The sequence below is a fragment of the Fistularia commersonii genome, chromosome 17 (assembly GCF_037954325.1).
Source record: "Fistularia commersonii isolate RoL2024-O1a breed Wild chromosome 17, RoL_Fcom_v1.0, whole genome shotgun sequence".
NCBI lineage: Eukaryota > Metazoa > Chordata > Actinopteri > Syngnathiformes > Fistulariidae > Fistularia > Fistularia commersonii.
The window spans coordinates 18,058,807-18,082,701 of record NC_141300.1 but is presented as its reverse complement, the minus strand read 5'-3'; the positions used below and the strand labels follow the sequence as shown (position 1 = coordinate 18,082,701).

Below are 23,895 nucleotides of genomic sequence, written 5' to 3'. Positions count from 1 at the left end.
CGTTGCGTCATAATGTCATATATTTGTATTATGGAGGATCGAGAACATGTGTAGGAACCGCTGTGCCCAAGTCATGTTCTTATTATTTATCAGATATTTTTCTTTATTTATTTTTGTTATAAGGCTCTTTTTCTCAAACATTGATGCAAATAAACCCCATCTGAACCATTCTGTCTATTTGAGTCACTCGGGAAAATTGGTATTTTGAAGGTTTGTGTGATACTTCAGTACATAACTTTATTTCCCTTTCTCCCTCAAGCAGCGGCTCGCCGATGTCGTTCAACCTTGACAAAGTAAAAGTACCTGCAACTAAAGATAGGCTTTCTCAGTTCTGGTTTGGTTGAACTTGAAGCGATTGTCTCTCTTGCACCTGCAGTCCCGGTCCGCTGTGGTCGGAGGAGTGGAATCCGTGACGAACGGAGAAGCGAGCGAGCCATGAGAGGGTTTTTGGTTTTAGGGCCTCGTCAATGACAGAATGTGTCTCTGCGACGGGAAAAACACAATGTAAAAGAAAAAAGGCAGCAGTGATGAGCTTCAGACGTCGCCGTCTCTCAGACGTCACCAGAAAATCATTTATTAAATTCGGATCGGTCGGTTTGAGGAGGACTCCCGACCCGCGAGGCTCAAGGCGCGCCGAGACGGGAAGAAGGGAAGGGAATCCTGCGCAGCCACATCCGGACGGGACGGGACGCCGCCGCCGCCACGAGAGGCCGACGGTCGAAGGACCTGAGCGTGGATGTGATGGATTCATCGGTTATCTGTCAATGATCCTGCACACGAGGCTGCAGGGATACGAGCCGTTTCCCTGGACCGGTCGCCGGTCGATCGCAGAGACGTGCCATCGTTCACTCACTCATCCCTTCACATATACAGACATATAATCACATATGGAGATTTATAATCATCCATCCTTTCACATCATGTGGAGACACGCAGCTATTGACCCACGTATGGAAACATAACCATTCATCCGTTCTCGTGAGCGACACCAACTGTCTCTCACTGGCTTCCCTGTTTGGTCTCGCTGTGACCTTTAGCCACTTCCCTGTATGTTCTTGCTGTCCGCTCAGCAAGTATCGCTTCCGGCTTTTACATCACCCTCAACTGTCCTCATCCATATTGCTCCATATCAAAATGACACAATGTCCTCCACAACCGCCATTCACTCATTCATCGGTTCTGAAAGAGACATACAATCATTCACTCACTCACAAGTCAAACAGACAAACAGCCATTCACTTATTCATAATTCATAGGGAGACAGAACCATTCACTCATTCACAAGTCATATGGGGACAAAGTGTACAACATTCAATCATTCATCTATTCATACATAGAGACATAGAACCCTTCACTCATTCACTATTCCTAAAGAGACATACAGCATTCAATCATTCATCTATTAATAAGATAAGAACAACTTTATTCATACATAGAGACATAGAACCGTTCACTCATTCAAATACAGCCTCAGGACGGCACCGGCCCGTGTCTCCCCAAGCCTGCCTTGCCTTGCGGGGGCACAAAGCAGTGTCTCCCTGTGCCGTCCCAAGCCCAGATAAATGCTGAGGGTTGTTGAGGAAGGGCATCCGGCATAAAACTTTTGCCAAATCCAAAAATGTGAGTCAACCATAATAACCAGATCATACCGGATCAGTCACGGACCGGGTTAACAACGACCGCCATTGGTACTGATGACCTACAGGGTACTAATGGAAGCTGGGCTACTGTGGGTCCAAGAACAAGAACAAGAAGAGGAGGAGGAGTGTGTGTTCGGAAGCAGAGAGAGAAGAGGAAAGGAAAGAGTCTGGGACTGAGAGGAGGGACTTTGAATATTGGGACTATGACAGGAAAAGGTAGAGTTGGTGGACATGATGCAGAGAAGGAAGGTGGATAAACTGTGTGTCCAGGAGACCAGGTGGAAAGGTAGTAGGGCTAGAAGCTTAGGAGCAGCTTTAAGTTGTACTATTATGATACTGACAGGAAGAGAAATGGAGTAGGAGTTATCTTGAAGGAGGAGTTCGTAAGGAACATCCTAGAGGTGAAAAGAATGTCAGATAGATTTATGAGTCTGAAACTGGAAATTGAAGGTGTGATGCTCAATGTTGTTAGTGGCTATGAACCACAGGTGGGATGTGAATCTGAAGAGAAGGAGAAGTTCTGGAATGAGTTGGATGAAGTGATGCAGAATATTCCCAGAAATGAGAGAGTGGTCATTGGTGCAGAATTCAATGGACATGTTGGTGAAGGCAATAGAGGGGATGAAGAAGTGATGGGCAGATTTGGTATCCAGGATAGGAACGCAGAGGGACAGATGGTGGTAGATTTTGCAAAAAGGATGGAAATGGCTGTAGTGAACACCTTTTTCCAGAAAAAACAGTTACATAGGGTAACTTATAAGAGCGGAGGTAGGAGCACGCAGGTAGACTACATCTTGTATAGATGAGGTAACCTGAAAGAGATCAGTGACTGCAAAGTAGTTGTAGGTGAGAGTGTAGCCAGACAGCATAGGATGGTGGTTTGTAGGATGACTCTGGTGACAAGGAAGATGAAGAGGACAAAGGCAGAGCAGAGGACAAAGTGGTGGAAGCTGAAAAGGGAGGAATGTTGCAATGGTTTTCAGGGAGGAATTGAGAAAGGGTCTGGGTGGTCAGGGTGAGCTTCCAGATGATTGGACAACAACAGCTAGTGTTATCAGGGAGACAGGGAGAAGAGTACTTGGTGTGTCATCTGGAAGGACAGTAGATAAGGAGACTTGGTGTTGGAATGAGGAAGTGCAGGAGTGTATACAGAGAAAGCGGTTAGCAAAGAAGAAGTGGGACACTGAGAGGACTGAAGAGAACAGACAGGAGTTCAGGGAGATGCGGCGAAAGGTAAAGATAGAGGTAGCAAAGGCAAAACAAAGGGCGTATGATGACTTGTATGCTCGGTTGGACAGTAAGGAGGGTGAGAATGATCTATACAGGTTGGCGAAACAGAGAGATGAAGATGGAAAGGATGTACAACAGGTCCGGGTGATTAAGGACAGAGAGGGAAATGTATTTACAGGTGCTAGAAGAGTGATGGGAAGATGGAAAGAGTACTTTGAAGAGCTGATGAATGTGGAAAATGAAAGAGAAGCAAGGGTAGAAGAGGTGACTATTGTAGACCACAAAGTAGCACAAATTAGTAAAAGTGAAGTGAGGAAGGCATTGAAGAGGATGAAGAGTGGAAAAGCAGTTGGTCCTGACCTTTGGAGGTGTGGAAGTGTCGCACCTACTTACATAGGTCGCACCTACTCGTTTTTAAAAGAAAAAAGAAATGGTATTTGAATAAGCCGCACTTGTGTCCCCGTTGAAGCGTGAGATATTATCGCAGCAAGATGTTACAGGAAAGATTCTTTTGGAGCCTTTGGAACGATGAAATGAATGACGGTAACATCCACCACTACTGGTACATAAGGCAAATGCTTTTTGTCAGAACTTTCGTGCAGCAGCTCTATTTCCTCGCCTTCAACCTGAAAGCTGCATCAAATACATTTCTGTGCTTCCTTTTCATGATGGGTTTTTGTGCAAAAAGTGCAACATGGCTGATCTGAACAAGGATCATGAATACGCACACACTCGCCCGAACACTTGCATTTGGCCTCTGTGACGGTGTTGGCGGAGGGAAGCTACTGTAGTTACCCGGTAAACATCCATAAATTAGTCACATCGTTCTCAGGACCTCATCCATGCCAAGCAGGCGCGTCTGAAAAAAGCAGCATCTTTCATGCCGGAACTTACGGTACTCGTATTTAGTCTCGAGGACGGCTGCGCTCCATCTGCACCCAACGTGACACGTTCCCATTCCTTGGTGGATCTGAAGACAAGAGTTGTGTGATCGTTGCGGAGAAATGAAGAAACTGTTGGAAAGACAAAGAAACCCTGGTTTACTTGATAGAGCGTCTAGCAGTCAGCGGCAGCCGGCACGCTCTTCTTGGCTCCAGCGTGGTGGCGGCGGTGGCAGGACTGCTGAGGTCACAGGGTCAACAAGCCAGTGAGGCAGTGGGACTGAAATGGACCCTCTTCAATGGGTGCCAGCAGGGAGGGTGAAGGACAAACCAGGAGCCACAGTATCCTGGACGATCCTTCCCGCCTCTGCGCCGCAAGGTGAGGCAGAAGGGCGGCTCATACGGCCGATGGTTCATCTGAAGCAACGCTTCAGACGCTCCTTTGTGTCCTCGGACAGAAGACTGGAGAACAACTCTGTCCGGCCGGAGGAGCATCTGTGCTGCCTCCACCTCACCACTTCACCCATTCACCACCTCATCCACTCACCACCTCACCCTTTCACCACCTCATCCACTCACCACCTCACCCTTTCACCACCTCATCCACTCACCACCTCACCCTTTCACCACCTCACCCCTTCACACGTGTCATACCCTATCTCCATTTTCTTGTCCTTGTTGGTGTCACTCCACTTGCATCATGTTTGTTTTTGTCATTGCTGTTGTCACTGTGTTTCTGTTCTTATCCTTGTTGTCGTTCAGGTTGTCTCTTCTCAACCTAACGGTCTTTTTTTTCATTCTCTTGTCTATTCTTATCCTTGTTGTTGTTCACTCTGCTGTCGATTTGTGGATGTCTTTTGCTATCCTTACAATTGTGTCTCTTATTTGTATTTATACTTATAATAATTCATTGTTGCGCTGCTGTGACAACCTTCGTTTTTCAAAATAAGATCCGGAAAGTCAAATGAAAAGACTGTCATTTGTACCAAGAATAATTTTCTTGGTGGATCGTTACCGGTCCGGGGAGCTAAATCACCTGGGGCGACCTCTCTGTTGGGGTCAATTTCTGTTTTGTTTCACAGCCATTTTCCAAATGAAGCAACCTTTTAAACATCCTCTTCTTGCCATCTTGACCTTTTCAAGACCCCTGCGCCTAATCTGAACCCTGACCCTTCTGGCATCTTTATGTTTTTCTCCGGCTGGTACAATGAGGGTTTGTTATGAAGAGAGCATACATGTCGGCCTCATGACCCTTTCCTTGTTTGTCTCTTAATCGCTCTTTTGTTCAGGTGTTCTTTGTGGAATCGGGACTTTCCGTAAATCTGTGTTCCCTCGGGCTCTTGCGCCTTCGGTCAGATGATAGTGTCACGTGGTCATATTGTGTTTTTTTATTTCATCTAGCGGCCTTCTTTTCATAAAGAATACAAGTATCAAAAAAATTGTGGACATCACATACGGATCCTGGAAGGGCTACAATAACAGGAGAGACAATTGAGGGACGGTCCGGATAGTTTTAAAAAGCGGCCGACGGAAACCGGGACTCCATAAGAAGAAAGGTTTGCTTGAACTAAATAGGTTTTGTTCAACATACAGGCAGGAAGTTTAAGCTTCAGGCAGGAAGAGACGGAACCAAGACTCTGTTAGCATTAGGTTTTGTTCAACATAAAGGCGGGAAGCTTATGATAGATCCCTTTCTGTCACCATTCTATGTCCCACGCTCCCGTCGATGCTCCACTCAAGGCCCGACGACGGCCTCGGAGATAGGTACCGTCTCACGCTGGCCTTGGAGGTCCTGTTGCACATTCCGTCCTTATCTGTTCCACCCCTATTTTGTGGCGAGCACTACGCTTCTCCATGCCGGTATTGTTCGCTCCTTGTATAAAAGGGACTCACCAGAACCGATAAATCGGGGTCCTGCTGGAAGAAAAGCAGAAACAGCCTCCGTCTCTGTTTCTCTGCGCTCCCTGTAGCTACCAACCAACTTCTGATAAGATAGGGCTCATCCACCATCGACCCGGCCCTGGACCGGGAGCACGAGGAGGTTCTGCCGCCGTTCCCAGGGGTCGCCGCCACGACCTCGCCTCGACAACGTCCACAGCAGGACGGGACGTTTAGGATAAAGACAGGAAATGATAACACAAGTAGATCATGTTAGAATAAGGTTTTGTTGAACGGAAAGGCGAGAAGAGAAATCTACTCCCAAAGCATGAGGAAGGAGGAAAGGAAGGCCTGGCGAAAGGCTCGTCCTGAGACGCCCACAGCTTCCAGACCACAGGTGGTGTTCTGTTGGTGAAAAGACAGTTGCTCTGCAGGACAGCTCGGACTTTGTGCTCCGTAACGGTAGATAATATTCTGAACCCTTCTATTTCCTGCGATTTCCCTCTACTTTTCCACTTCTCTCTTGGGAGACGCACAGCAGTCTATGCTCTCAAGGTCCTGCGGCGGCCTTGACCGCCGTCGACGTTTCACATTCCATTTTTATCTGTTTCGCCACCTGTTCTGAGGGCCAAATAGTTCTTCCCAGAGCCTGCCTCGCTTACTCCTTTGCATAAAAGGTACTGGCTTGAACCAAGACAAGGGGGTTCCGCCGGACGGCAAGCCGACACGGCCTCTGTCTGTTTGTCCATGCTCTCTGTATACGGCCGACGGCCGACGGCCTCGGCTGGACGCTGAGGCTGGACGCTGGACGCTGGACGCTGGACGCTGGACGCTGGCCTCGGCCCGGCCACCTCGCCTCGAGATAGACCTCCCTCGACAGGAACGACGCTCTCTGACCTCAACTTTACGGGACGCCAGGGCTCGTTTCACCCCGAGTTTCCCTCAGAAGAAGATTCAAACATGTATTGATGCAGAGCCGGGGTCCCCAAACTTTTTCCTGCGAGGGTCAGATAACTTCTCCCTTCTCTGACGGGTCTGGAACACTGACGATGGCAGAGGTGTCGAAACGTAAACATTTATTGTTTTCCAGAAAGCCACACATAAACAAAAAGTCAACCCTTTCTGGGATCCTGACAGGAAAAAAAAAATCTGACAATAAATAATAACATTATCCACGAAATAAATAACACTATTTATGAAATGAATAATATAAAATAACCCTTATCAAGTTTTTCCCAGATAAAAGACCAAGGAATATTAACTTTCTGAGGACACAACTGTTTGCAGTTCTTTCATCTCAAATTCACTGAAAAACCAGAAAGCCAGCAGGCCACGAAACCCAACTGATACCAGCACCTACCGAGCTAAATACACCTACCAGGTTAGATACCTGCATTCTGAATCTATTTTTCTCTTGCCTAATCTTTTCCCCATTATTCCGTCTTATCAAACAGGGGTGTGTTTTTGAGGGAGTGGTTTCAGCCGAGGCACAGACTGCAGAAGGGTGGAGGAGAGGGTTCTATGCATGTACGAGTCACCATTACGGGGCCAGAATGAAAAAAACAAAGAAGAAAATGCATCTCTGGTATTGTTCAGGGGCAGAAGGCAAGATGTGGAGGCGGGCCGTAGTTCGGGGACCAATGATGTAAAGACTCGGAGAATAAAAGAGAACCGTGTCAAAGCCAAGGCAGCACCGGAATTGGTATCCGGTCGGCCCTTGACTCCGCCTGAAAATCCACATCGAGACCGGCGGCGTCGCCTGAGGAATCAAGTTTTATATGCACGCGTACAAATAGTGGACGGTCGAGTCCAAAAGCGGCGCGGGGACGAGGAAGCTCTCCAGAACGAGCGTGTGGTTTCTTCTGGATCAGCCGGGTGAAGGCTGAGCGGTCAGAGGCACGGCTCGTCTACAACATCTACCCTGAGGTGCATCAACCGCCTCCCGTCCCTTCAGTCCCTTCAGTCACTTCCACCGCTCTCGTCCTACGAGTCAATATTTGTGTCTGACGCAACCCCGGCACTCCATGTGCTCACCGTGTATCTCTACCCACCTCCCACGCCCGGGGAATACTCAGGCGTGTTTCATCAGACTCGGCATCCTGAGAGATCACCTGGGCGAATCCCACCGCCCCTCCAGCCCCTCCAGCCCTCCAGGCCTCCAGCCCTCCAGCCCCTCCAGCCCTCCAGGCCTCCAGCCCTCCAGCCCTATCCATCACAGGCGCCACTGATAGCACTCTCAGATGTCAATAAACACTCCAAAAGGTTCAACAAGCAGCGAGCGCAAATAACCCTGCGCGCGCCGTCATGGCCAGCGCTAATATATTAGTGGCCAACACGCGGTAGCGCTTACCGGTCGAATCAAAATGAAATCATAAATTAAAATGATCCCATAGTTCCTGTTTTTGAATCACAGATGCCACCCGCTAAAAGCTAAAGGCTAACTGCTGTATGACTGTGTTTTGGTGTCTGTGTAGGAAAAGAAGTCTCAGCCGGCGCACCTTTTGGCCCCATGATGCCTCGTGTTGGCTGGTCTGTAGTTGCGACGCCATGGCAACTGGAAATGTGAGAGGCTCCCGCAGGGCGGGGGGGGGTCGGCCTCTTCCTCTCCGTCAAACCCTCTTGATGAGGATCTCTAGACACGAGGCCACGGGGACTGACGGGAGCCACCGTCTTGTCTAGAGGCAACCTTTGTCGGCCCCCGGGGGACGCGTGAACGGCGCCGGCAAGGAGCGCAGGGCGTGATGCAAGGGCCTGATGCAAGGGCCGCGAGGAGTGAACTCACTCCCGGGGTGAAGTCGAGCGAGAGAGGCAGAGTCTGTTTATCCTTCTTTTCCCGCACCGCCGTTAAAGCTCCGGTGATTCGAGATCTCCAGGAAGCCCGACGGGTTCCGCTCTCATTTCTGTCCGTTCCTCTTCAAGACAACTTTTTGCGGCGGTGAGATCCATCAGGGAGGAGCCCGACCTGCAGGACAGGGACGCCCGACATGACGTCACACGCTTATTGGTGAGCGTGACGAACCAGTATTATTAGTAGATTTTGACGGACACAAACCCCGAGCATGCTCCACACCACGCTGATTTTAGGATAGAAGAAAAATAGAGGAGTCAGCAATTCTTCTTTTTGGCAAGCTTTTCCCTGCACAGCAATTTCTAATGGTTATACTATTCAATATGATACCCCAGTGCAGGCCCGGCACTCCCGTGGCTCCTGAGACACATGCCGCTCTTAAGTGCATGTCGAATTTTGTGTTTCACATGCCGCTCAAGTTCTCTGCGCACAGCAGAAAAAAAAAAAAACAACAACACACAAACACAAAAATCAACATGAACGAAAGACCCGCATGCAGCTCGGGAGCCACAGGTTGGCCGGGCCTGCACTAGTGGAGGAGCCCAGCTGGAGGAACCCAACTGGAGGAACCCAGCTGGAGGAACCCAACTAGGCACAACAACTCTCTTTTATTTTATTGGTGTCACCCAAACTTTGGGTTCGACCCCTTTTTGTTGCCCCCATTATTCCCAGAGTGGCTGCAGTTCCATGTGGTTTACACCTGAACGCAATACAAGGTGTGTGAAACATCTTCCCTTCATCCAGTGCACTTCGTCACGCCTCGGGTGTCTCACGCAGTTTCAAAGGTGGTATGTGACGACACGTTCCCTTAGAGTTTGGGTCGATGTCCGACGCCGGTGCTTGTCTGCGCACGAGTCGGTGCGGTTTGTCATCGAGTGAATCGTAAATATGTAAGCGATGTATTGTCTGCACTTTCCCCTCTCGTGTCCGGCCCACCCATCGCCTCTTCTAAAGAGGAGTTCTTCTCAGGCCATAAAAATGTTTTTATGTGACTGAGCGGAGCGGCGTCAGCGAAGCGAGGTGCCGTATAAAATGCAGCCCCTTCAGCTTTCATGGCCCCGGCGTGAAAGAGAGCGCCTACCGATCGGCGGGGGTTCCGCAAACACGCACCTTCCTTTTCCATTTAGCCGCCGCCAAGAGCTTCCGACGCTTTCCAGAGACACCGCAGCCTGTCGTTGTGGTCTTTGAAGGTTCCTCGTCACGTCAGATGCACTTCGTGTTCTCCACCTGGGATGTAAAACGGGAGACGGCGGCCCGGTGGTCCGCGGCCCACCGGGCCTGAGGTCCTGAGGCCAGAGATCCGGGTTTCTCTCCGCACCGTGTTCCGGTGCCTCGACGCTCTCCGGGCTCTTCGTCTTCCTCCCGCAGTCCAAACACAGAACATCGCTGGCGTCCACGACATTGAGCGAAGTGGAAGTTTCACGGAAGCGTGAAAGTATCACCTTGTACTGACGCCTCCGCCCTGCAGCCTGAAGGTCCCGGGTCAGATTCCCACGGGGAAGCTCCTGTGCGGAGCCTCCGTCTTCTCCCTGCGCCGGCGAGGAGGTTCCTCCGGGTTCTCCGGTTCCTCCGCGGGAGGCTCACCGGATGAAAGGGTGAATTGTTGGACGTCTTCATATGTGGCCTCGTGATCGAGGGGTGACGAGATCCAGGTCGACCCCGGCCTCCCGACAGCGACATTGGACAGCGATGGTCTTCTGCAAAATAAACAAATGATAAGAACATACCTGGATTTATGGCTTAATTATCCAGCCTTACTTATTCAGCCTTATCCCTGGTCTTCTGGGGTCACCTCCTTCACGACCCCAATCGCCCGCATTTTTCCGCCGACGAAAAATAGGTTCTGGCCGATCGCTGCGGCGGCACCGCCGGGACCCGTCGATCGATAAGAGGCCCCATGGAAAGATATACGGCTCCTGGGAGGTTCTGTTTATCTCGTTCACTCCCCTTTATCTTGATGGTGAGTAACCCCGTGAGGCGCCGAGGCCGATAAGGACGTTTGACGGAGGAAGTCTGAACGGCTCCGGTCTCGGCCTCCTCGTCCCTGCGGCTCAACGGCCGAGGAGGCGGCGGTGGCCCGGCCTCTTATCTCAGCCCGCCGGACGCCGCGCTCCTGACAAGTAAGGCGAGGCGCGGCGCTCGGAGGGTCCGACCGAGGCTGACGCGGTTTCGGACGGGTCGGACGGTCGTCGGATCTCGTCCGTGTTGACGGCGCTCTGGAGGCGAGCTAGCGGCGGCGACCCCGGGGCCTCCTCAGCCTCGGCGAGCAGCAAAAGACAAAACAAATAGAAATGATGGAGCCGTTGCAGGACCGCCAGCGCGTGTCGGCGCCTGAGATGCAGCGGGAAGAAGAGGGAAAGCAGAGGGAAATCACAGAAACTAGAACGGTGACAGGAAGTGATCCCTGTTTGTCTGACGCCCCTTTATTGCCTATCAGAGCTTCTCGTCTCTCCAGCTTTTCCCTCCGAGTCGCCTCAGCGAAGCAGCTCCTCATTAACCCGTTCCTCTTCTCTTCTGCTGACTCGCTTCCTGTCCTCTTTTACTGCATCTATAAATCCTGTCTCTGGTTACGTCACTCCCGCGTCTGTTTCCTCTTGTTGTTCTCAGACGCTTCGCAAGCTGCTTATCTTTGTTTACTTGTTTCCCCGCCGTGGGCCGTTTCTGTTCCCGTCCGCGTCCTTGTCGTTTCGGTGGTTCCCGTTCTGCCGTCCGTCCGCCAGTATTTCATTAAACCGTATTTCATTTGAGTTTGTTCATGTTAATTTGCGGACGATGCCGATCTTGTGACGTGTGAAAATATTTTTCGTCTTTCTGCGCGCCGGTAAAAGCATGACGGGACGCGCACAGAGGGCGCCACCTTCGGTTCCATCATTCAACTTCGGCTTCTTTGTCGTCGATACGAGGACTCGGACGGACATCGAGCATTCTGCTTCGAAGCCATCGTCTCTTTTTTGGGAGTTTGAAATGTTGCATTTGGTTTCCGGTCCGCGGAGCAGAAACGCGTTTCCTCGGACACTGGACGTCCTGCATGGCGTCGGCGGCGCAGCAGGACTCCAAGTTTATGGTTAAATGTGGGGAAACGGCTGGAATGACCTCTGGTCTGCGGGGAACGGGCCGAGAAACGGGTTCTCCGGGTCGGAACGGGTGAACCGACGTGGCGGAGGAGAACCACTCATTGAGTCCGAATGAAAGGAACGGGCGGAAGAAGCTTCCTGGCGTCCGGAGAGGATGGAGGTTCCTCTTTCAGATGCAACAAGAGCCAGCCTGGAGATCCAGGAGGACGCTGGAGACCAGCTTCTGGACCGCCGGAGGATATTTTATCATATTTAATCCTTGACGTGTTTCCTGTCCGTGCACGTCACGGGGTGAACGTGGCACGAGCGCCGAGACTTTGGACCGCATGACAAAACAAATAAACAAGGGTGGAAAAAAAGAAAAAGAAATAAAAGGGTTCAGCTGGGAGAAACCTGCAACCCGGGGCTGCGGGGGGGGGGTGTGCGTGCGTGTGTGCGTGTGTGCGTGTGTGCGTGTGTGTGTGTGTGTGTGTGTGTGTGTGTGTGTGTGTGTGTGTGTGTGTGTGTGTGTGTGTGTGTTAACCCCGCCCCGCTATCAGCGAGCGCTCCTCCTCTTCCCTCCCCGTCTCACCCGTCACTTGGTGAAGTTCCGCCAAAAGCAGCGTGGACTCGACCCACGGAGGACCCACGGAGGACCCACGGAGGACCCACGGAGGACCCTAGGCGGACCCACGGCGGACCCACGGCGGGCCGCTCCAAGCCGAGCTCAGCGGGGGAGGACCCGCGCCGTGATGGATCCACGGCAGATGTCGTCTGCGTTCGCTGTCACCCGGGGAGTGGCGAGGTAAGACATGCGTGGGTGCGATGAAGAACACGCACACCCACAGACCCTCCCCTTACTATTCCTCTACACACGATCACGCCTTTTAACTCTTGCACGTGAAGGGCGACGCGTCCTGCGTGGGCCCCCGTGGACACGCCCCCCCCCCCGCAGGGGAGTTCGCCTTAAGAAGCGGGAACTTGCAGACGCAGCCTCCGGCGCGGACGGTTTTATTTCACTTCTGAAGTGAACGCACACTCACCGCTTTCTCGTGCACACGCACGCACATTCACGCCTTCCCCAAAAAGGACCCGACATTCCAGCGTTTGGCGCCTCCCGCCCCCCCACCCGTCCTCCGTGGGCTCGAGCCGCCGGTCAGTCACAGCAGAGGTGAGACCTTCTCTTCCACCTTCTCCTCCTCCAGCAGCAGGAGAAGAAGGAGAGGCATCTTCTCCTTCCTGTTCTTCTTCCTCTGCACTTCTTAAACTCCCCATAGTCTTGTGTGTGTGTGTGTGTGTGTGTGTGTGTGTGTGTGAATCTTGCAGCTTTACTATAAAAGGCAACATCCTCCTCTGAACTTTCACAAGCGTTGTTCAATGGTTTGTGAGCGGCGGCGCCGCCACCCTGGACCCCCGCAGCCGCCTCCTCTCATTGGTCGACGGCGGCGCGGCCGTTGAGCGACGCCAAGACGAGTGACCGCGGGTCGGAGGAAGGAGCGGGTCGCCGAAGGTCGGGGCCGTCGGGGCTCGGACGTCACAAAGGGAGCGACCGTGACCCGCAGGGGTCAGAGGTCAGATGTTTTACGGCCGTGTACTTTCGGACCATCTTGCGGCGCCATCCTGCAGGCGAGCGAGGAGCGGCGGGCGAGGAGCGGCGAGCGAGGAGCGGCGAGCGAGGAGCGGCGAGCGAGGAGCGGCGGCGCCCGGCGTTCACAAGCGGTCAGAAAAAGAAGGCCGACGACGGGTCTTACATGTCCGCTCACAGGAGAACCCGGCCTACGAACGGATCAGATGAGAAACAAGTTTTCCATTAAATTTGGAATTGAGCGTCAACACACAAACATTCGCGAGCTCTCCGCGTGGAGGCGTTGTAGCGCGGCGGCGGCCGTGCGCTCTGCGCTCATTGGTACGTCGCTCATCATGGCGTTTGCCTGTTGAAGCGCTTTTTGGTGCTTTTTCCCAGTAAGTTAGCCGTCATTACGGCCCCGTAAAAGTTCAAAGAGCTGCTAGAAGTGCTGTTTAGAGGACGTTGGGAATTAGAGTCGATCCGAGGAAGGAAACGGTAGCTGAAGATGAGCGGCGTCGTGTGTCGGATCTCCCCGAGCACCACCTCACGGCTGAGGTGCGGGAAGTCCGAGCCGCCGCAACGTCGTACGCCGTGTTCATTCATTTTAAATTTCCAAAGGGTCGTCCGTCTCCCGCTGTCTTCTTGACTGCGGGGAAAGGCTTTATCTTGCCGCCCCTCGTCCCGGCCGCCGCCGGACGAGCCTCATCGTAGCTACGGAGACAAACGGACGCGAACCTTTCTGCTTTTCCACCCGTTTCTTGGCCAAAGCAAGTTCTTCAAGGCACGGAGCCGACGGGAGGCGGAACAGATCCAAATGGAAACGGTAACTACGGTCAGGACCTGGAGGGCGTCGCAGGACCTGGAGGCCGTCGCTGGGAGCGAATCTGTCTCACCAGTGAGAAAAGATCTGACGGACGGATGTGAGGGAGGAAAATACCCGCTGAAAACAGTTTGCTGAAAGAGTGCAGATGTAGTTTTCCACGAGGTTTCCAACTCTTTGCAAAGCGTGCACGCCGGGCCCCGTGTTTGGCCTCAGCGGAGAAGCTGAGAATCCAAGATCTTCTCGCTGCGATGCGAAACCAAGTACCGTCATTTGCCGACGAGAAGCCGCTACTTTTTGCAAACGCTTTGAGCGCCGCGGCTTAAACGACGATGCGGCTAATTTATGGATTTTTTGTGGTTGACGAGCTTCACGCCGCCAAACATGTATCCTCGTCACATCGGACCCGTGAGAGAGCGTGAAATTGTGAGGCCGGTCCATTCAGACGGCAAAGTGGACGACGACTTGAGCGGTTTTAGTGGAAGTTTCAGGAAGACGTCGGCTGGAGGACAAAGAAGACGGACGGATGGGTGGGAGGACTTTTCCTCGTCTAACTTATTATTCATCTCCCTCGTCTCGTGTTACTGAGGCCGTTTGGGAAAAAAAGCATTTCCAGCACGCATTTGTGGATGTGACCGCTATGGATTTATATTAAAACTTTTTGTGTAAATAGCTGATGTTACAACGTGGAACCTGCAGTTTTCAGACAAATGCAGCCTTTCTATGTTTCCAAGCTCCAAGGCCCGACGTGCGTCTTCTATCGGCTTCTTGGGCTTTTCTCAAAGCAAGTTGAAGACAATGTAAAAATGAAATGATATTTCTAACAAGAGGCGCAAAAAACAAGAGGAGGGACTCGATCGTGTGATCATTCCTTTAAAAACGGCGCCGCAATAACATGTTTGTTCAGTGATCAGTGATCTTTGGTGTTGGAGCGTTACACAGAATGTGCACAGATTTATTTGGTTCCTTTTAGTGGGTGCGCCTTATATTCAGGAGCGCTCAATAGTCTGGAAAATGCGGTACTGGAGTCCGAGGCGATACTTCTTATCCCCGAGGACACGGGTACACTTGCCGCAAGTAAATGCGGCAGAAAAGCAGAAAAAAAACATATGCGAACCGGTCTGGGCTGTGGTTTTTCATTTGTAAAACCTGTAAGTCTGAGCCGGGCCGACCGTGTGACCCGCCTGTCGCACGTAGAAGCCGCTCTGGCTAAGAATGTAGCGACTGTAAGTTTTGGGCGGCGGCGCAGGAAGTCGTCGTCCGAGGAAGCCAACGTTCCCGGTCGATTCGCGGCTCCTGGTGTGTCCACCTGTTCTTGAGCGACACGCCGAAGCCCTCGCTTGTGTGTGTGTGTGTGTGTGTGTGTGTGTGTGTGTGTGTGTGTGTGTTCACCCACCACTTCACTGCAGAGAAACAATCTGCCCGCGGGGGTTAATAAAGGATAAGTTAGGATTATCAATGGGTTCAGTGGCCGAGCTCCTGTATCCCATTCAGTGGAATGAAGCGAAAGGCCCCCGTTTTAGTAATGGGTTTTTAAATAGGACAAATGGACTTTATGAATGGCAAATAATGAATTAAAAATAACATATAATAAAAGAAAATATAAACTCGGAGTTTCCTATTTGGTGCTCTATCACTTTACTTACTGGTTTAATGCTACGCTGTGCTGCTAAATGGAACGTGCACGCTTTGCTGCATATTAAACGTAAAATAAGTCAAATAAGTTACATTTAAAAATGTGTGGCTTCATTTAGCGACAAAGTATCAGTGACTAAAAAATAAAATCATAAGACGGTCCCGAGCCGGACGCTTTTGATCCCATCGCAGTGAAAAGTTGTTGTACTCGTAATTCAAGGTTTCCAGCGTCTAAGATTCTTCCGCGAGGTTCTGTCGACAAGATAAATACCGGTATTAAAAAGTAACCTGGTGTCTGCGGAGGTTCTCTTGCATCCTTTCCTGGTTAACAACCGTCAAAACCTTCTTCTCGTGGCGCTTGAGTTTCCCCCCCGTCCGAGGGGCTCGTCACTTCTGATCGCCCGTCGGGAGTTTTGGAAAACAGCCACCGGGTCGGGGGTTTTAATCCAGGTAAGTCCTCGGGCGTGTGTGTGTTTGCAGCTAACGACCCCCGTTAACACCAGGACCCCCCCGACCCAGTTTCTGCGAAACACGTCTGTCATTTACATAAAAAGCCTTCGCAACTTAGATCGGCCCCCGACTCGCCGCTTATATCCAGGAAACTCGCCGTTCGAGTCGAAGAGGCCTCTGGTACGAGAGGCGCGACAAGAAAAGTTACCGTCTCTTTCTGTTTCCGCAGCGTCGGAGCCACGTGGCCGCTGCATTAGCACGAGCGCCCGCCGCCCACCGGCAGGATGCCGTTGTTTGACGGGGCCGCGGCGGCTACGGGACTGTCCGAGCAGCCGGAGGTGTCGGGATTCCTGAGTAAGGCGCCGGCGCCGTACGGCGGCGCCTACTTTGTGTACGACCCCCGAGGGAAGGACCAAGCGGAGTTCTCGCCGCCCTGGAGCGTCAGCAGGCCCTTGCTGCTGGAGCCCCGCGGCCCCGCCGCCCACCTCCCCGGCACGCCGCAACAAACCCACAGGATCTACAGGCGCGGCGGCGGATCGTCGGACGACGGCCGTTCTCACGCTGCGTCATTGGGCGACGCCCCGCTCGGGCGCGGCTTCACGCTGTACGGCAACCCCCCCGGGACGATCGGCGCGGCGTCGGCGGCTCTCTGCAGACAGAAATCCGGCGGCGATCTGTCAGCGGCCGCCGAAACCTCGGCGTACCTGGCGGTGCCCAAGCTGGTGTTCGGACCAAACCCCTGCTGCCACGAGCCGGGCTGCGCGATGGGGCCGGCGTACGGCACCGAGCACGGCGTGCACAGGGCGCCGGCCGCAGGGTACGAGTACGACTGGACCAAAGGGGCCTCGTGTAAAGGCGAGAGAGCGACCCTGCAGAGGACGGCGCCGGACGGGCCGCAGCAGCGGCGGCGGCAGCAGAATGGGTTCTCCGGCGCCGAGCAGATGCAGAGGTTGGCGGGGATCTACAGCCCGGGCAGAACCAGGGCCTTCCCCGCCGTCCTGGAGCCGAGCTACAGCGGCTACGCCTGCGCCGCCTCCCACGCCATCTTTGGATCTTTAGGGGAGCCCAGCCAGCATCTGCAGGCGTCCTCGAGAGGCTACCTGGGCCCGCACCCCTCCTACGAGCACGCGGCCTCCGAGGTTTACCAGGAACGCTCCCACATGTCCAAATATGGCCAGCTCGCGCAGCACCCGATGTTTTACTTCCCTCAGGCCGGCTCGGACCAGGAAAGGACGCATTGCAAGGACGTCGGCGGTAAGCAGAGAGAAGACGCGCCGCTGATGGTGACGCACGCGCTTCCCGGCCACTTCCAGCCGCCGCCACGCTTTCAGAGCGAGATAGCTCCACGCCGGCCGGGCGCCGAGACGCAGCCGGCTCAGTCCTTTGTGCATGGCTTGGACTATCCCTGCTACGCAGCCCCCGGGATCCATCTGAGCGCCAACCAAATGGGAGCGCCGGCGACGAGGCGGCCGGCGGCGCCCGAGTGGCCCGCCGGCCGCCTCGAAATATCCCCGGGCGGCGATTGGGCCGAGCTCCCGGCCGTGTGTGAGGCCCAGCGGCACAGGAGCCGGCCCGCCGCCGGCCTGCGCCTCCAGCAGCTGCACGCCCTCCTGCGCCCCCGGCGCCGCAGCCCAACACGGGGCGCCCCGATGTGCACGAGCCGCCCCGAAGCCGAGAACGGGTCGGTCCCCGGCGTGAACGCGGACCAACGCGCTCCCCCGAGCGGCGGCGGAATCCAGGATTCTCCGTGTTTGGAAGCTCGCGAGCCGGACGAGAAGCGTCAGAAAGAAGCCCTCGCCTCCCTCGCGACCTGGCTGCCGCAGACCGACTATTATTTAAAATACAGAAAAGTCATTTACTCCCCCCTCGCGGTGAGCGGCGGCACCACGGCCGCCTCCTGGGGGAACCGGAAGAGAAAGCTCAGCCCGCCGCCTTCGCCCCCAAACGTGAAAGAAGAGGAGAAAGAGCTGTGCATCGTGGAGTTCGACAAGAAGCGGCGGAAGCCGGAGGAGGAACCTTCTCCCTCCGGGAGAGCGAGCTCCCCTCCCATGCCGATCATCGACAACGTCTTCAGCCTGGCCCCGTGTCAGGTGTACCTGCGGGACCCCGGGGCCGGCGCTCAGCCCCAGAGGTCCGTCCTGCGCCCCGAGAGCCGCGAGCTCAAACCCGGGTCGCCTGTGGCGTGGAGCGGGACGGACGCCGAGGAGCTCCCGCCTGCCGTCTGCGCGCCGCAAACGCCCGAGTTCAAAATTATTAAGGTGGAAGAAATTCATCCAGCCGATGTGGACGTGCCGGCGGGCTGCGACCGGGCCGCCGTCAAAACAGAACCCGCAGAGGTCCGCGCCGTCTCCATGATGCCGGCGGAGAGCAAACGTGAACCCGACGACCCCCGGCCGCCGCCGGCCGATGAAACGGAGCCCCCAGGCGAGCCGGGATCCATTGGAAAGATTTCGTCCTCGCCGGAGGAGGCGGATCACGTGACTCCTCCGCACCCGCCCGAAACCAGACCCACCTCCGAGCCCAACCGTCAGCTGTGCATCTACAAGGTCCTTCTCTCCGACACCCACCTTTCCGAGCCGCCGCCGCCGCCGCCGCCTCTGCCGCCGCCCCGGAAGCACTTCATCGAGATGCACTCCCGCCTCCGCAAGCTGGTGTCCAAGTCGGTGTCGGCGTCCCCGCTGCCGCGCCTCAGGGCCTGGTTGTCCCGGGCCGCGGCGGCCGAGGCGGCCGGGCCGGCGTCCCCGTCGGCCAAAGCCCGGGGGGTGTCGCACCTGCTGGGGGAGAAAGCACGCGAGGAGTGGCTGGACGAGGAGGTCGGCTCGGCGCTGCGGGAGGTTCTGGAACGTCTGCGGGAGTACACCGCCCAGGGGCGCTGCCCTTTCCCGCACGTGATGCGCACCGGCGCCGTCTTCCTGCCCATGCTGGTGGTGAAGGAGCAGCTGTTCCCCGGCGTGCAGGGACACCTCATCGACCGCGTCCTGCAGGAGCACCGGGTGCAGCTGAGGCCCACCACGCTCTCCGAGGAGAAGATCCTCATCCAGCTGCACAAACGCGCCTGTTCCTCGCGGCTCCGCCGACTCATGTCCCTCAAACACCTGCCCGACGTCTACGCCGACGCCGTCAACCTCCTGCACCACAGCCTCGTCTGCAAACACCTGGGTGAGTTGAGTGATCGAGTGATCGAGTGCGTGCGTGCGTGCACACGTGCACAGATGCTCGCCTCACACATATGGCAGGACGGCTCTCCCTGACTTTGTCCTGCACGCCATCGACTTGTCTGATTTTAATTTGGAGTCGTGTTTTCTTCGTGTTTTCTCAGCGTCTGTCTCCCCTCCAAAGTGCCTCCATGTCCTGCTTTACTGGCTCTGTGAAGAATCAATATTCAACATAAAATCCATTTATTTCATTTTTTTTTTTTTTTACAGACTCAGCTTCTCCCGATGTCCAAAAGAGAGTCCAGGTATTTTTTTTTTTCATTTCGTTTCATTTTGAATTTATTTTTCCTTGCACCGCTGTCCGCTCAGTATCCATTACATCACGGTGCAGGATCTTGGTTTCCAGCTCCCGCGTCTTCCCGCTCAGTGGTTTATAGATCTGCTCCTTCTCTCTCCAGAAAGGCCTCCGTTTCCCGGCTTAAAGCGTGGCGTGTTTATAGGGAAGCGTTGAGTTTGTGGGCCGACCCGGCCGCGGGCCACTCGGGGACGGCGATGAGCTCGGGGCAGAGACGACGCGTCCTTTTCCCCGGGAGAAACTCTGAAGCCGCGCGGCGAAGGCGGAAGCCGCGCACGTCCAGCCGCGGTTTCTTCCCCTGCAGAAGGCGGCTTCTCTGTCTTCTTCTTCCGTCCATCAGTCCCGTCCGACCCGCGGCTCCAGAGTTGCCTGCAGCTCTCAAAGTTCATGTTGACTTTTGTGTTTGTGTGTTTATTTTTGCTGTGCGCAGGAACGCCAGAGCAGTGCACGAGTGCGTCAGTGTTCCAGAGAACATTGTGCACGTACTTTAAAAAACACACAAAATTCGACATGAACCTAAGAGTCGCGTGCGGCTCGGCCAGACCTGCCGATGACCATCTAAAAGGGCGCGAGCCGGACCTGAAGATACCGACTCCTCGCGCAAAGCGACGTCGCCGGGCGGCGGGGGGGTCGGGGCCGAGGGCCGAGGCGCCGGCAGAACGGGGACCGACTGGGTTCCTTACAACCCATCCAGGGTCAAAACTCCAGGCAGAGCCTCGGAGCCGGCGGTGATATGGAGAGGCTGCGGACAAACACCTCGTACAGCAGCTGTGCAAACGTCCCTGGGCTGCAGAGCCCGATTCCAGACGCCTTCAGCTCGGGTCACGGGGTTCATCGGGGTGGGGGGGGGGGGCACGACGTCTGCCCACAGAGGTCCTCGGGTAGTTGACGGCGGCTGTTAAATGGTTTTAAATGCAACTCTCACGTCGGGCGTGCTTCTGCGCTGAGCTGCAGCCGCCCCGAGCAGACCGCCACCTGGAAGTCGCCACAACCTCTTTCGGTTCCACAAATCCGTCACGCGCTACGGTTTCAGGTCGGGGCTGGTCTGTGTTTGCCGGATGCGGCATCGTTTGCAATCGCCCGCGGTCGCCTAGCAACTCAGGGCTAGATTTGTTCCGCAGCATCGCAGCTGGAGGGAGGAAAAACCCGCCGCGTGGTGTTTAAACCCCCTCTGGAGGTCGGAGGCGCCGCCGCGCTCCTCCGGCCCACGCCGTTCATTCGTGTTTCATTTCGCGTCTGACCTCTTGGAACCGCTGTGTTGCAGGACTAGCCGACTCTGCGAGCCAGGAGGCGGCGGAGGTCCAAGTAGAGCTCCGGGGCGCCGACCTCAACCTGAGCGGCAAAACCACCAAAAGCAGGATAAAGAGCAGCTCGCGGAAGATGTTTCTGGACAGCAGCTGGTCGGACGGCGAGGAGGAGGAGGAGCAGCGGGGCGGGTGGAGGGCTGGGAAGGGAAGCACGGCGAGCAAACTGAGCAAGACAGGGGAGGATGAGGGAAGAGGAAGCGACTCCGTCGGCGCCGGGCGGGAAGCGTCGACGGCGCGCTGGCGCAGCACGAGCCCGGAGGATTCCTGGACGCGCCCTTTGACCGCGGACGACCTTTCTCCGCCGCCGAGCGACACGGAGGTAAAATCGCCCCGGGCGTCAAAGAGCGTGATTGGTAAGCTGAAGAGGATGTTTGCCAAGGAGCTGAAAAGAAAAAAGAGGCGTCGCGAGGAGGCGTCCCGGGCGGCGAGGGCGGGCCGCTCGAGCGGCGTCACGGCCAAAGCGGCGCCCGGCAGGACGGCCGGCTTCCGCCGCCGCCGCTCCTCCGCCGCAAAACAACGGCCGCTCTTGAAAATAAAATACTGCCCTTACCTGTCGGCCTGCCACAGCGCCCAGCACCGCCGGAGGTGGGTCCTGCGCTCCGCCGTCCAGACGGCACGCCGCGCCATGAGGTTCTACTACCCGGACCTGGTGGGGAAGAGGATCCGCCACCTGTACGAGGAAGACGACAAGTCTGAGGTTTGGTACCGAGGAGAGGTGCTGTCCATCCACGAGGCCCACAGGAACCCGCTGAAGACCATATTCGAGGTCCGTTACGACAGCGAGCCGGAGTGGAGGTACTTCCTGGAGCTGCTGATGGACTACCAGAAGGGCTGGCTCAAGATAGAAGACTCGGTTCCCGTCGCTGCCACGAACGTTTCCGAGCCGAAGAACTCGAAGCGCTCGGAAGGGAAGCGCGCCGGATCGCCACGTCCGTGATTTTAGTCGCTCCGCCTGGTGACGCCGGGGCAAATCTTTGCTCACACGCCCAAAAAACATTTCGACAGAATAAACGCTTCATACGATTTTCAACATAAATGACATTCCCCCAAAATGAAACCTAAACTACCTTCCTGTTTACATTCCCTGCCGGAATTTCCTTATCAATCAATCCTTGCCAATCAAAGGCCAGGCTGGTCGGTCGCTCCCGCGACGTAGAAGACCTCGGAGATGATTTATGAGGTTCAGTTTTAAAAACATTTATGTCTGAAGCGTCCAGCGCATTAAATATCACCGGAAAAGGTACAAGAACCCATCGAGACGCACAAAGATCCGAAGAAACGAGGGGTTGTAACGAGGGTACGCCGTTTTAGAGGAGCAAAGGGCCGAACGCTGCCTCTGCCGCGAGCGGAGCCTCAAGAGAGTGGATTATCAGCGCCGGCAGAAGGTCGGCGCTCCACTCCCGCGGGCCAACACGTCCAGAGAGAGCAGATAGCTGGCATTTAGTTTGGACCACAATTTGTTGTGTCGTTTGAAGGACCTGCAGCTTTTTTGTCTTTTGTGTGTGTGTTTTTATAAAACTAACGGTGGACAGAGCGTGTCCGCTGGAGCTGCTGGAGAAGTTTTACAGGATGGGAGAATCTTTTTGTCGTCTCCGCGTTGTTTTTTACGTTTTGTACTTTAGAAGAAGCGGCGGCTGCGTGAAATTCAGGGCCTTTACCTCATTTTGTTCCCAGGGCTTTTAGAGAACTGTTTCGAACGTCCGACCTGTTGTAAAATAAATGTTTTCTTCAGGACACGTCCGCTGTCATGTTGTTACTTTCATCTGCAGCTTTTAAATCGAGACTAAGTCTAAATTATTCAGAAAAAAAACTACATGTAATGCTCATTTCTCTCCACAAGAGGGCGCAAATGTGCCTCGAACCCTTTGCACGTCCGTGTTTGTTCGGCTGCCGGCAGCGAAGAGACAACATGGCATCAACACATTCCTTCAGTGGCGCATCATCATCGCTCTGCACCTGCACTCGGGTGTCCAAGCTGTTCTTTGGCGAGAGGCGGGTTCACAGGGCGACACCTCGTCTAGACGCACGGCCGTTTGCCGACTGTAAGACGCTACTTGCTCCACACGCTTTGCAGCTTAAAGGACGACGCAACTAATTTCTGGATTTTGTTTGGACTAACGAGCTTCACGCCGCCAAGACATTTAGCCTCCTCACATCGGACCCAAGAAATGAGCGTGAAATACTGAGGTCGTTCCATTCTGACGGCGAAGAAGACGACTTGAACGGTTTTAGTGGCGGGAGGAAGAACCAGAGACGTGGGCTGGAGGACGAAGAAAATGGATTGTTTTGGACTTTTCTTTGTCCTCTTCATTATTCCCCTTCTTCATCGACCGTGTTACTGACACTGGAAAAAAGTTTTTCCAGTACGCAATGTGGATGTGACCGCTATGGATTTAATGAAAAGTTAATATCTCATGTTACAACGTGCACACCTGTGGCTTCTAGACGAGCGCGGCCGTCATATGTACACATTTTAATTATCTTTATCCAGTGCAGCTCATATTCAGCTGTGCTCAATATTCCGGAGGTAACGGTACAACCGTTGCCTCTCATTTACACGCCAGAAACACACAACCACTCACTTGCATTCACGTGCCATAAAGTGTGTTAGAGCCATTAAAATATGTGGAGACCAAAGGTGTTTGGACTTCCGGAGGAACCCGGAGGAACCCGTGCAGACACATGCATGGGGTTCATTAACAATCAACAATGAACAGGTTACTATTTAATCCCAATTCGCTTTTTCTTTTCTGGGTATTTTCTGTCATTTTATTTTGTTACCATCAGTTTAATACCGGTGGAAAACAGGAGTAAAAGTCTTGAACTCACCAACACGGATGTCTTTGCAGATAAAATCCCTGCTTGGCCGCTGGGCGAGCGCAGGTCTCGGCCGGTCCGGCTCTTCGTGAAAGGTGTGTCAAAGAAAGAAGGTGCTGCAAAAAATATCGACGAGCAAATCTATTGCGTCTCCTCCTTCAGCCGTAGCAGGTTACAAAGAAATCTGCCGACAACGCGAGCTAACAGACCTTTCGCAGATATTTGCCGCCTTTTCTGGGTCTCCACGAGGTCGCATTTG

The 23,895-nt window shown here is 54.3% G+C and overlaps 1 protein-coding gene across 3 annotated transcripts; it reads left to right on the top strand.

Moving 5' to 3' along the window:
• The first annotated feature begins 12,193 nt into the window (after positions 1–12,193).
• Positions 12,194–22,555, top strand: prmt2ip (PRMT2 interacting protein). 3 transcript variants are annotated; one of them, XM_086162949.1, is made up of 3 exons: positions 12,194–12,335; positions 16,232–19,161; positions 20,777–22,555. In XM_086162949.1, exons 2-3 carry the CDS (start codon positions 16,287–16,289, stop codon positions 21,754–21,756), a joined length of 3,855 nt encoding a protein of 1,284 aa, XP_086019075.1. In that variant the 5' UTR covers positions 12,194–12,335; positions 16,232–16,286; the 3' UTR covers positions 21,757–22,555. The 3 variants fall into 3 exon arrangements, with proteins under 3 accessions (XP_086019075.1, XP_086019076.1, XP_086019074.1); XM_086162950.1 differs by lacking the exon at positions 12,194–12,335 and adding an exon at positions 19,428–19,462 and having other exon boundaries at positions 13,573–19,161; XM_086162948.1 differs by lacking the exon at positions 12,194–12,335 and having other exon boundaries at positions 13,573–19,161.
• The last annotated feature ends 1,340 nt before the right edge of the window (positions 22,556–23,895 follow it).